At 42.5% G+C, this 13,050-nt stretch overlaps 1 protein-coding gene across 27 annotated transcripts in view; it reads right to left on the reverse strand.

Moving 5' to 3' along the window:
- The window catches only part of FNBP1 (formin binding protein 1), a 95,939-nt gene that overhangs the window by 40,749 nt on the left and 42,140 nt on the right, over positions 1-13,050 (reverse strand). For all 27 annotated transcript variants that reach the window (XM_035341431.1, XM_035341445.1, XM_035341454.1 and 24 more), the window contains exons 5-6: positions 7,273-7,335; positions 6,441-6,545 (exon numbers count right to left, since the gene is read on the reverse strand). In XM_035341431.1, coding sequence (XP_035197322.1) covers positions 6,441-6,545; positions 7,273-7,335 — 168 coding nt within the window. The remainder of the gene's footprint in view (positions 1-6,440; positions 6,546-7,272; positions 7,336-13,050) is intronic.

The raw sequence follows: 13,050 nt of genomic DNA on the forward strand, positions 1-13,050 counted from the left end.
ACTCTCACATCACAAGTACTGAATATGCAAAAACTGTCTGGGTGACCAAACAGTCCAACGGGCTAGAGGGTCAGATGGACAAATCTCCACTAGTAGCCTGCTTGGAGACACACAGCTTGGAGAAAGCCAGTCCCATGAGGATGCTTTAAAAAGTCTAGTTTATTACAAAAGGACGAGGTGTTTGCACAATAGGTAGAATAATATTTGGAATTGAGGGAGGAGGTTACCAGGAGGTGTTTGGAGCAGCGGCTGGCTTTGAATGATTTCTGGAGACCTGTTCGGTTGTACTAACATAAGCAATTAAGTTCTGCAGTGTTTAAATGTAAGTATGGAATATAAATAATGGAACTTATTTCAGGACTGTATAATACATTGCTTAGATCATACTTTGAATACTGGGCATGGTTCTAGTAATCTCTCTCCAACAAAGGTTTTATAAACACTGCCAATGCAGGACGAATAGTCAGGGCTGAAGACAGTTACCATATGATTCTGCTAGCCTTAACGCCTCACTTTATGGGTACCACACATTCACTTAAACTGAACAGCTCACAAACTTAACAGCCAAATTCTGAGGTCTCTGCTTCATTTTCCCTTAGTTCTGACACAGCTGAAAAGATCTGTCAAAATATTTTTGACAGAATAACTACAGACAAGCTTTCTAACCATACAGTGTAAACTAATTGCTCTGCACTAGCTAAGAATGCCTACGCCTTGATTCAAAGGGTGGTTGATCCTTAATTCAGGAGTTGTTCTTAACCCTCCCCTTAACAACCCCTTTTTACCTCCGTGACTTGTTTGCTCCACTTAGCAATCCGCCTCCCAGTAGGGCTGCATTGTTATGAAACTGTCAAATTGCTATGTAGGGCATTATTGCAGACGGGTACAGCTAAGAGGAAACAAATTCAGATGGATTTCCTAATCCTAGACTAAAACTGACCGGTATTTTTGCTTCTTGATCTCTTAACACCAAATACAGTGTCTGTATGGGATACATAGGGATATTTATAGTTTCCCAGATAATGCTTCTGGGGTCATTAACTCTTCATAGACTAGAAATCAAAGCTCATAAATTAGTCACGAGTCCAAAAGGGAAACAGCTGCTGTATCATCTCAGCGCCACTGATAGCAGGTTGTAAACAAGGCTTATTCTACCAGAAACGCAAATGACCGTCCTGAGGGACTCCCTACGCGCTACAATGCCCATTAGGAAGAAGCAGTTTGAAAAGGAGATTGGGATCTGCATAAGCCAGAGAAGATATGTTAGTGTGAATCTAATGGCTTTAAATCACGTTGCCAAGAAAAGACTGCCCTTGAATTTACGGGAAATTTGACTCGCATCAGAACCAAAGACACACGAGGGTTCAGTCAGTTCCATCAGTGGAGCAACAGAATCGCAGCTGCCTAGTAAACATAAGGAAGACTCAGCACCACGCAGAGAACATGGGGAAGCCTTATGCAGCATGTAACTAAGCCAGAAATGCACAGGGCTCTCTGGAACTATGTCTGGGACTGAGCCTTACCCACCTCACCTGTGTTATTGGCACAAACACTGTCGAGGTTTTCCAGCTTATACCATCACCTTTGTTAATGGCACTACATTTTCCAAACGCTGACAAGTTCAGTATGGCAGGAGGTGCCTCAAGTTGGATAAGCCAGGGAAAGAGTACAACAAGCCTAATTGTCACAGCGCAGATGACTCAGCAGGTCCTGAAAAGTTGGGCTCATGAAGCAGTCATGGTGTGCAGAAGGAGGGCACCCACAGTCCCCGGCTATGCTGCAGAGTTTACTGCCGACAGTCTTAATTGACTAAAACCTCAGTGACGCACTTCGCAACAATCCAGCGCTGAGCTGGAGATGTTCCTCTGTGGCTTGTGCGCAGGGTTTCAGCGATGCTCGCTCTGTCCTGCGACTTGATGCTACTCGGATGAAGCATGCTGCAAACGGTGTACGGAGGATACGCTGAAGCATAGATGAGAGATTTCTCTGGGGCCTAACTAAGAACAATTTAGATCATTCTTCATCGTAAGGATGTGTAAATTCTTAATGAAGAGATTTGCGTCCTGCAGGGCAGCAGCCTGGCTGCTGGAAAAGCAGTTTAACACTTGACAGTATAACTGCATTCGCAAAGGCAGGAAGATCAGCTTATTCCAAGAATCTTTCTAAGTAGCAGTATTTCTTCATCTATGTTCCGTACGACTCTGCCAGTGCTTCAGCTCATGACTTTCCAGTGCAATGTAAATGGATGTCTGCTGTGGGAAGGGGGGCAATACAGGCTCTTTACATTGCATTAAAATTGACTGGGTAAGAAAGCAGTAAGCGTGTAAGAAAGCAGATTCACTCGGCCTGTCTTAGTGTAGGTTGAAGATATACTGAAGCTAAGTCAGTCAAAACCTCCAGAGCAAAACAAAAGTCCCACCTCAAGTACAAGCAATGTTAGAACCTTTTTGATTTGTGAGAGTTAAGCTCAAATTTGCACTTCAAGTCTCTATTTTCAAAACCTACAAAACATTTACATCAATCATAAAACCACTTAAGGTGGAACCCTCCCAACACAACAGGAACCAAAAATAAACCAACACGATTAGCCCTGACTTCAGGACAGCAGTCTGGGAACTCACAGCTCACTTTTTAGGGCTCACAGCTGAAGCTGTTTTCTGGCAGAATTGTCACCTAGGACCCCAACACATGGCAGTGTTACTCTTCAGCAAAGGGACAGGTCCTGCCTGACTCAGACTACCTCAAGCTGCTGCCCTCTCCCTCAACTTCTGCGCTAATCAAGATGCAAAAAGCATTCATCCCCTCGTATGGTTGGCCCCAAACCACTTCCTCCTTAAAAACAAATTCTGAAAAATCCACTTTGAAAATAAACCTTTAGACAAGCCAGCTGTTTTTCTTTTTTTTTTTTTAATTGCAAGAAGTCTGCACAGGCACCGCTGGGTACCACATTATCCCATAAAGATGTCAGCTTTTTAGTGATTGCAGCTCTAAAGAGAAGGAACAAACAATAGAGCACTTCCTTATAAGTACACTGCCTCTGCGCTGGTGACAGAGACCATTTCCCCAAATGGTCAAAAAATTGAAGCAACTCCACTGTGGTTTTTTGAAAAAGAACTGCTTTCAAAGCTCACGTCCCACTGCGATCCAAGCAAAGCTAAAGCTCACAGTGATACCTGCAAGCCTTCCCAGTGTTTTCATCAGCACTTTCCAGCATTTATTTATTTTATAAGAATATTTTTGCAGTGCAGTTGCTCGCAGCACAGTAACTCTGACTTTGCTAAATGGAACAGACAAAAGCTTTGAGCCTAACACGCTTTGCATTCACACAAACGCTCCGTCTACAAAAGCTGGCGGCTTGCAGTTCAGAGGCTTGGTGCAAACCCAGGGAGGGGAACTCGAGTGCTGTAGCCCACTCCCCTGCAAAGCCTGCGACCCTTGCTGAGACCAGAGCACAGCCCTTAGCTCCATGCTACTAACACCAAAAAAGGAGACAGGAGGGAGCAAAGCTAAACACCAGCTCTCTTAGCTCAAACCCAGGCTGGCTGGCTGCACTGATGAAAGGAGCCACGCCGGACACAGGAGAGGCACAGATGGCATTGCCCTCTGCAATCAGGAGCGGTTTGGGCTTCGGTCAAAGACGCCCATGCACATCCAGCCCTGCCTCGAAGCACACACCTGAGGCCCTTTGTTATTTTGCTAAACAGTCCTGGAGAAATAAGGAGGAAAGTAACTCCTAATCAGCTTCTCTACCACTATTCTGGTTACTTAATCGTAGCAAACTGTAATGCCAAAAGCTCTCCTTTCAGCAAGGCCACGTTAAGTGCTGGTAGCTGGCAGCACTAGCACAGGATTTCTTGCTGCAGTTGTCAAAGGCTATGACTATTTAAAGACTGACAGATGAGAGCACGTCAGATCCTCATACAGTTGAGCATTAGGTGCATCAGGCAGTTGCATATTCTTCTGATTGCGTGTGTCACTGTGATCACTGCAGAATTTTAATTCCGTTACCCTGCAGTGCACGATGCAAAAAATAAGTCTAGTGTCTGCTTATATTTGCAGGTAGAAGCTAAAGTAGCCAAAGTGTCAATCTCAAGCCCAAGAAATGAGGACAAACGATCCCACTGCTCGAAGAGCACCTTGTTCCGCCAAAGTGAATAGCACTGGCTCCGAACACAGCCAAATCGTCTGCTTTCCTGGCCAGACAGATTTTTGGGAGCAAGAGCGCAGCTGCCAAGCTGTAAGGGGCAAGTGAAATCAGAACTGCTGCAATAGGAGGAGGAGGGAAAAGTCGTCACGCTGCTCCAACTGAAACCCCGGGGTTTCTGCATCTCTCCCTGGAGCGGGTCCGCAAGAGCTGCCCGGCAGCAGCGCGGGGCGAACAATATCCTATTTTCACTGGGGCCTTATGTAAGGCAGAGCCAGTCACGTGGGCCGAGGGAAGCGAAGAAAGGGCATTATTCAGAGCCCGGCATGGATGAACCCAGTTTAACACATGCACTTAGAAAACACTGTTCTCTCTGTTCAGTAATATTATTTCACATTCCACTCGTTTTGATAACCTTTTCCTTCTCCATCTACTCCACTGGCTGGCTGGGAAGCCGACTAATGCCTTCTCCAGAGATTAGCCAGCACGCAGAGCTGCAGCAGTTTTGTCTTTCAAGATGCCACTGAGCCTCATTTTGCAATAAGTAATTTACAAATAGACACAATAAAGAACTAGAAAAAAAGTAGATGAGAAGCCCCTCAGCTCCACTTTACAGGGAAAGAGCACCAGAGTAAGGATTGCTTCCCAGAATGTACCTAAATCCATCGGATACATTGCCAGCACGCATCCTTCCACGCTGACCAAAAAAGGCCAGCATTGGAAACCGATGTAGGACTAATGAGTTCCAGCTCCCTGTCTGAAACACTGAGCCACATCTCTATCCCCTTTGACATGATCTCAGCTTTGAAAAAAAATCTAGGGTAAGTCCTAATTTCATCAGTGATAAAACGTATTTTAGAATCATTTAATACAGATAAAGCAGAGATGATCCTTCTCTGCCAGAAAAAAATGCGTGTGGCCTTACATCTTTGACACCTCTGTGCACTCATTCATCTGTAAAGTGCGCTGGCAAATCCAGGTGACAGATAATCAAATCTGCAGGGGGAATTTACAACAGCCAAGCAATTGACAAGACCACAAAGCTATTTGTTCCTTTTAATATTCAGTAACACTTTGGGAAATTTTCCTGAGCTGCTTTTTCATTTACTGTTGTCAATTCTAATAGCAATCTGGATACTATGATGCTCAGCATACCAGAAACTTTTTTAGATCCCACAAACATAGAGAAAATTTGTATTTGATAGCTTCCTAGGATTGAACTAACTGAGCAGAGAATGAAGCAGACTTCTTGAAGAGTAAAACCTTTTTTATTATTATTTATTTATTTTACAGGGGCAGTCTTGGACTATAAAAGATTCACTTCACACTTCTGCAGCAAAATATTTGATATATGTGCACTTCATTTTTTAATTTTTTTTTAAGAAAAACCTGTTCAAGTACTCTATTTTGTACCTATGTCAATCAAACTTTTCAGTGAAGACCATCCTTACATATTGGAATGTGGTGTTTCTGGTCTATATTACTGAATTATCTGAGCAGATGTCTAACACCAAAAAGAGAAGCAAGATAAGAGAAGCACCTTTTCCCTCTCCCTTGCTTTCTTAAGATACAGGTACTTCACTTGACTGAGACATTTAAACTTCAGGCATCCTTCTGTACATCCAGTTTTGAATTAAACTGAAGGGAAAGTATTTCAAGATGGATATGCTGAAACACAAATCTATGTTTAAAATTAAACATCAGTTCAAAAGCTTCACAAAATGAGGATCCATGTACAAAAGGCACATGTGACTGCAGTCAGACAGCAACTGAGAAATAAAAGCTACATGCCATTTGTGACGAGCAGGGATTTCAGGGTTCTCCATAACACGAAAAGCTGTTCTGCTGTAAATCTAGGACGCTGAACAACAATCCTGATATTATGTCACTGCAGCCAATGGCATCAGGACATTTTTGAGGTGATGCTCAAGAAGGCAGGAGGTTTGTCCACCTGAATCAAAGTTTGGGTAACTGCAAACATTCAAATGAAGGGAGCCCTCACAAGCCTGACTGTACAAAACCTCTGGGGTGTTAGTTAAAACTGATTTTGCATAAATGTATTTAGAGCCATGTCAGCTATGTTCAATTCTGATACAATTTTACTGAAGAAATCTGACTCTGTGCATTTATAATTTTTATGCAAATACAGCTCCCTGCAGAGCTCTCGCTTTTTTAATGAACACATGGACTGACCAGCGAGGCAGTAAGCCTCAGAAGATTTATACTACCAGTGGGACTGAGGACTTGAACCTATCTCACCCATGTTTACAAACAGCCTTTCCACCCTCTGCCTTACCTTTTCCACATCTGCTTTTGTAACATTGATGTCAGCATCCATTTTCTCAAAATATTGCTGTGCTCGATCAGCTTCTTTGCAGTCACGTTCAAACCGCCTTTTACTCTGAAAAGGAAAAAAAAAAGAATCTTTCAGCATGGGAAAGAAACACAAATTAAAGCTCTACCTAAAATCAATAACTGACCCTAAGCTGATCTGCTGTAACACATGTCAGGAGATTCTAGGACTAGCTTGTTTACATTGCAATACATTTCCACTTTAAAGAACTTAAAAGCAGTTACCATAAACACATTTTTTCCTTCCATTCTTCAGACTGCTTCATTCTACCAACTTCACTGCTATCTGCAAGTAGGATTTGTCATTTACCTTTGTCCCCTTTCCTTGCCCTCTCCTCCACCTTTAAATTCTCACTGGTTCATGTGATGAACGCTGAGCACAAACTCCGGTGTGTTTGCTTCTGAGAAGCAGCACCTTACTAAAGAGATGGTCTCTGATTTATTCATGCAGGATGAAACCATTCAGCTTATGGAGGAATATCTGAATAGCATCCTTAGGGACTATGCATTTCAAGCAACTCTTGGCACACTTTTCAAGTTGTATCAAATGAAACACTGCTCATGCTACGCACAGATCCCATGGAAAGCCAAATGTGCTATTTAAATAGACTTTTTCATACCTACCAGTGTATTTAAAACAGCAAAGTTCTAAAAATCACATTTCTTCAGCTTTTATTCACACACCTTTCATATTGTAAATATAAAGTTTGGAACAATCTCTATGAAAACGGTATAAAAATGATTTAAATGTCACATCTGAGGAAATTTCCACTTACGGCTTCAAGTTGTTTCCAGCAAGTTTCAATATGCTGTTGTGCCTTTCTGCCATCGTGGAAGTGCTGTTTAGAAAAAGATAAAAGGCAATATTTTGAACAACAAAAGAACAAATGGCCAATTATGTTCAAGGAGCTCTTTTCCAGATATGAAGAATAGAATAGAATTTTCTAGAATAAAACAGAAATGATTGTGACAGCTGTGTTCTGCAGCTCTGCTAAATTGAGCAGGTGTACGATGACTATCTAATGTCTCAGCAGGCTACAGATGTATATTTGCATCAATTATAGTGGTTAGTTAGTCTAAGTCTAATTAATCCCTTTAGCAATTCTACCTTGTATTATTCCCTGTATCTCATAATTATTGGTTTCCCATACTATGAAACATGAAGCACTTTCAGCTGAATAGGATCTTTCTGATTACTGACAGTACATTAGCTCGAAATTAAAATTTCTCTCTGCACGGAATTTACCAATGTGCCCTTGATTGACACATTCTAACAACTGATGTTCATCCTGATTTTCATTCAGACTCACCAGAAAAACCTCTTCTAGTTTCTGACTGTGCTTGTGAAGCCAGCTGCTTATTTCTCTGGGGAGGTACTCAGTACCTTGGGTCCCTCCACAAACCCTTCTCTCCCATACACTGTGCGTGTGTGCCTCATGGTGTTACAGGAGTTCCAAAATATGAGCTGTTGGCTACACACTGAGCGACAAGGAACATCTCCTGACATGCCTTTTGGGGCAAGACTCTTAATTACATTAATTACAGACAGTTTAAATAGCAGTTCTTAGCCTTTACACAATGCCCTTCATCAGAATCCAATATGCTTGAGGCATTACTCCCTCTATCTTCCCCATGCCTCACTTTTCCTCAGGATGAGCAATTTGCTGAAGACCATTGCATAAGCCCATGACACAGCTGTAGAGACCGGGGATTTGGACGCAGAGCCCAGCTGACTGCTGGAACAGGCTGTTCTCCCTACAAGGCACCTTGCAAAATAAACAATACAGCAATCTACTAATATGACGAGATGCCTTTCCACTGTATTATTTTCTGGGAAGTAGCATGTTTTACTCAAACGCAGGTATGGCTTCAAACTCCAAAAATAAAGGGCTGATATTGCCTGTTAACCCTACTACACCTCACCAGAACCCACACGTTCTGTCCCACGCGGAACCAGACATTAGCTATATATTAAGCAATGCAGTGGCAGCAGCCCGTTAGGTTAGAAGAGCTCCGATCTCAGAACCGCAGCCTGCCACAAACCACCAAGGTAAGGAAGAATCTGCTTATAAGCACTGCTGCTTGTAGTTGGCTGCTGCTTGGTTTTCTGCATCTTGCACTAAACCAACCAGCATTTTCCTCTGTCAGAGCAGCAGGTTTCTGAAGTAAGTGTGCTACGACATTTCCTTGCTGCCTTTCTGCCTCCATCAGACAAGCCAGCCCTCACTCGAGACAAGTGAAAAAGCTGTAATTCTGTCATGCGATGTCCAACAGACTTCTATTGCCTTAAAAATCACAAAACCCCTCAGCCTGTCAGCACTCCAGATACCGTTACCTACAATCCCAAACGCCTGCTGTTACAGAGGGGTGCTTGGCTGTAAGATGAACACAGGGACACTCCGCAGCTTTAACCTTCTGGATAGCATCCTTCTCTACACAAAAACTCTTGAAGCAGAGAAAAGAGGCACGACATTTCACTGGGGGCAGGGGCAGTGCTCAGCTCTGCCTATCGCGGCCAGCAAGCGTGAAGCAGCCGGGCCAGCAGGGCAGTGCAGCTGAAGGCTGGGACAGCCACCTCTTGCCATTAGCTCTGACAACATTCAGGAGTTCAGACCTCTGCCATCCACACCAGGCTTCTCCAAAACCTCAGTCACCGCACTGTGACATTTAAAAACAAACACGTCTGTGAAACTGCTGGGTGGCGGGGGAGATTCCGTGTGGATTTCGGTTCCTTTTGTACATTCCCATTTCCTTTAAACTCTCTGCGTGACTGAGATGCTGCATCTTCCTTGCTAGAGGCTTGAAATGCTCCTGATTTCAGGCTTGCTTTTGTAATTAAGAGTTTAAGAAAACAGTCCCAAGGAACAACTGCAATTTAACACCACATTTTTAAACATTTTGCTAACGAGCAAGGAATATGTGGAAATTTTTAACAGTGAAGCTGCAAGTAAAATTACTTGGCTGTCTTCAAGCTGCACTTCCTGCCTGCAGCCTCCCTCATCCTCTGTTTGTGTGCTTCCCTCTGCTCTGCCTCTGACTTCACTGGAGCGTAGGAAGGGACTGGATCTGGGAACAGCTGGCCTGCTTGAAACCTAACACTGGCAGTGACCCATAACCCTAGGAAAGCAACACGCCAGGTTAGTTTAACATAACACAGGTGGACGTGGGGGCTGAAGGATGAACCTGGAATCAAAAGCATGTCAGATAAAAGTAACTTCAGCTCAAGTTTTTAAACCACTTTGTAGTTAATCAACAGTGTCATTTTAATTTTTGCAGGAGCCATCCATCTTCCTTCCAAATTTGTCTTCTCTGTAACATAAACCTCAGGCTGGCCAAAGTACACAGGAGAGCAGTAAGCCTGAGCAGGAAGACCTCATGCTGCTCGTACCTTGCTCCGTTTTTCAGAAGCTCATTTACAGGAATGAGCACTGAGATGTACAATGAGCATTACTGAGGAGTACTACATAGCAAATCCAAGGAACTGATGTCTGACAGTCTGATGTATGCAGGTTCATGGTGTTTTGCAGATCTCACTTGTAACCATTTTCTAAATACATTTGTAACCCCCCAATTCTTGCTATGTTGTCACGTATATATTTACTAGTGGAGAGAGAGCTCTAAGTGATGAAAGATACGATATATATTGAGGACTGTTTTCGCACATCATCTGCACTCAAAGGATGATTTCTGCCTTCCAGAATCTCATTTCTTATATAAAGCAACAAAGTGGTAGCATTTGCTACCTTTCAGCTGCCTACATTTCTTTACTATCCCCATTTTAAGGTTAAAAAAAATGAGACAGTTCAGTTAAGGGATCTGCTCAAAGTCATACAGGAAGCGTGCAGTTTCCTCAAGCCCCGTACTATCTGCAACTTCCGCAAACTCGTTTCCTTTAACAGACTTTCAAATCTTCTGATACAGCAAATGCCTTCCAGTTGTTTTTTTTTTTTAATTTAGTTAAAATAAAAACCATCAATTTGTCCTTGACAAGGTTTCGAGATGCATGTTCTAATTTAAAGATTTTTTTCCCTAATCAAATGAAATAATAATTGGTTATTCTACGCTTGGAGATTCGGCCAACAGGAATTTGACAAATGATTCAGCAAATCACACGGAAAGCTACTATTCCTTATTAGTCACACACATTTCAGTAATAAATTAGACAACACAGATCCTTTTTTCCCCCCCACACTGAACACCCAAACTAATGCACCCTCATCAGACTTTCCATTTAAAACCTCACACGCCCCAAGCAAGATACTGAGTTAATGAATCGCACTCCAAGCATGCCAGTACGACATTGCCAGTGGTGGCGTTGGTTAAGTGCCACGATTTCCTCCAGACTCCTTTCTGCTATGCCCACAGCACTGGAAGCACCCATGGAAGAGCAGTTCCAGGGGAATCAGTGTTCTTAACGTGGCTGGTTTAACATAATCAGGGCAATGGATTACAAAACCCCAACAGAAGAAAATTAAGGTAATGTGTAAGAAGGAAGATGTAAGGAAGATTTTCTTTGTTAAAAAAATAAAAATAAAAAATTAACAGTGTTCATTATCTCCCCAAAACATTTTTATTCAATATTTAGGAGTGTTATGCTAGCAATCACCACACTGACTTCATGATTTCCCTGAAAAATATTTCATCCAAGCCTTAGACCCACTCAAAAATAGCTTAAAACATAGCAGCTTCAGCCAAAACAAAACTAGACTGGCTACGTGACCACGACTGTCCTTTCTCCATATGCATTAGAGCACAGTGCATTTAGGGTGGTGCAGGGTGCTCTGAACAATGCACAACTGGCCATGCTTTGGCCAGAGCTCTCCATCCATGACCATTTTTGCAGGACAGACCTGGTAATCTAGGTTTTGGGTGGTCTCGTGACAGTGGCTAAGATCTGATAGATTTTCAGCACAGCATTAAGTCGCCAATATGAGGACTGTGGGTTAGATCAATTTTTAAGAAAAGTTACATTCTAAGAACTCCTACTTCGTAGAATATTTGGAATAGTAAAGGAAGAAGTTTAGGAAGAGCAGGAAATCCACGTGAAGACACGCTGCATGCGTGAGTTCTTCATTCCCAAATCAAGTCATACCAGTCCGTGTGCTCTCTTCCTCACCACGCTGTATTTGTAACAGCTGTGGAGAAATCCTAGCTGCTATGCAATCAAAGACAAAACTCTCATTGACTCTTGTTGGGCTCAGATTTCGTTCCTGTTGATCAAAACACTGGGAGCAGCTCGCGAGTCACCTCCAGTGCAGCGCCTGCTGCTGCCAGCACTGTTACAGTAAGTAGCAGGGGGACTGCAAAACTTTCTTGGTAGACAAAAGGGTTTACACAGCCACACAACTCAGAGCAAGCACCAAAAGCTTGGTAGAAGATGACTTTGCTTCTTTCTGACCCTTGGAGAGCATTGTAATAAAAGCAAGACATAGAAGTACCTTGTGAAGAACACCACAATCCAGTAATTTTGCTGAGGGGCTCCTGGGCAGTTTTAAATGAAAGGATCGCTCCAGACGCTTAGAGCAGCATGACAGCAGGGCTGCTCACGCTGTATCAAAACCTGATCATGGGGAATATTCTACTTATGAAAGGCTTAAAAAAACTAAAGTGCCTTGTTTTTCTTAGCAATTGATTGCGTGGTTAAATTCAAGATCTGCACATTACAGGCTGTTCAAATTATAAAAATATAGATCAAAAATATGTCTATAATATATAAATATAAAAATAAAGTCTGAAAAAAATCTGGTTAATTTATAAGCATAGCGTTTGGTTCATTTGACAAGAAGAATTTTCAAAAGAGATATCATACACGTACACATTTCCTTTTCTGTTTTCTTTGTTCAAGCTAGATAACGTATTGAAAAAAGTTACCTTTGACTTTTGAAACTTGCACCCTCAGCTCACATTGACAGACAATGTAAAGTCAGTCCTAGCAACATAGTTTTATTGATAAAAGGAAGTACTATCTACGCTTTTATCACAAATGATTCCTAAAATAATAACCAGTGTCTAAAGCATAAATAGAGATGGAAGTTAGAGAACATTTTTTCCTCAATTTTCCCAGCTTAATTCGCAAAAAGCCTTGTCAAATGCTTTTCCTTTCCTCGCAGCAGACAGGAAATGGCCTCCTGAGAAGAGATCTTTGTTTCCAAGAATAACAACACACTCTTGAGGCCTTATCACTCTCATTTGTAATAGCAGTAGTATGAGACAGTCCTGTGAATGATGACATGAAGTACGTGCCTATCTTTGCACTCTTTCATCAGTGCTACTTCTTAATATTGTGGCACAGCCGTGTTCTGCTGTGCAATCCTCAACGTGAACATTGTTATGCCTAACGTGTAACTACCCTGAGACAGGTGTGAATGGGTACCTAGCCAAAGCTGACGTGAATTTGGCTGGAATTGTCTCCTGGAGTGGTGCACGCCAAAGGAATCAGTTACAGAGCACTAAAACCCCGGGTTCTCAGACAAAGGCTAGATCACCTGCACAACACAAACAAGTAGCAGATCACGAGCACGCCTGCCTGGAGATGTGCCAGCAGGGACAATAAG

Source organism: Oxyura jamaicensis, chromosome 17, assembly GCF_011077185.1.
Source record: "Oxyura jamaicensis isolate SHBP4307 breed ruddy duck chromosome 17, BPBGC_Ojam_1.0, whole genome shotgun sequence".
In the NCBI taxonomy this organism is placed as follows: Eukaryota; Metazoa; Chordata; class Aves; order Anseriformes; family Anatidae; genus Oxyura; species Oxyura jamaicensis.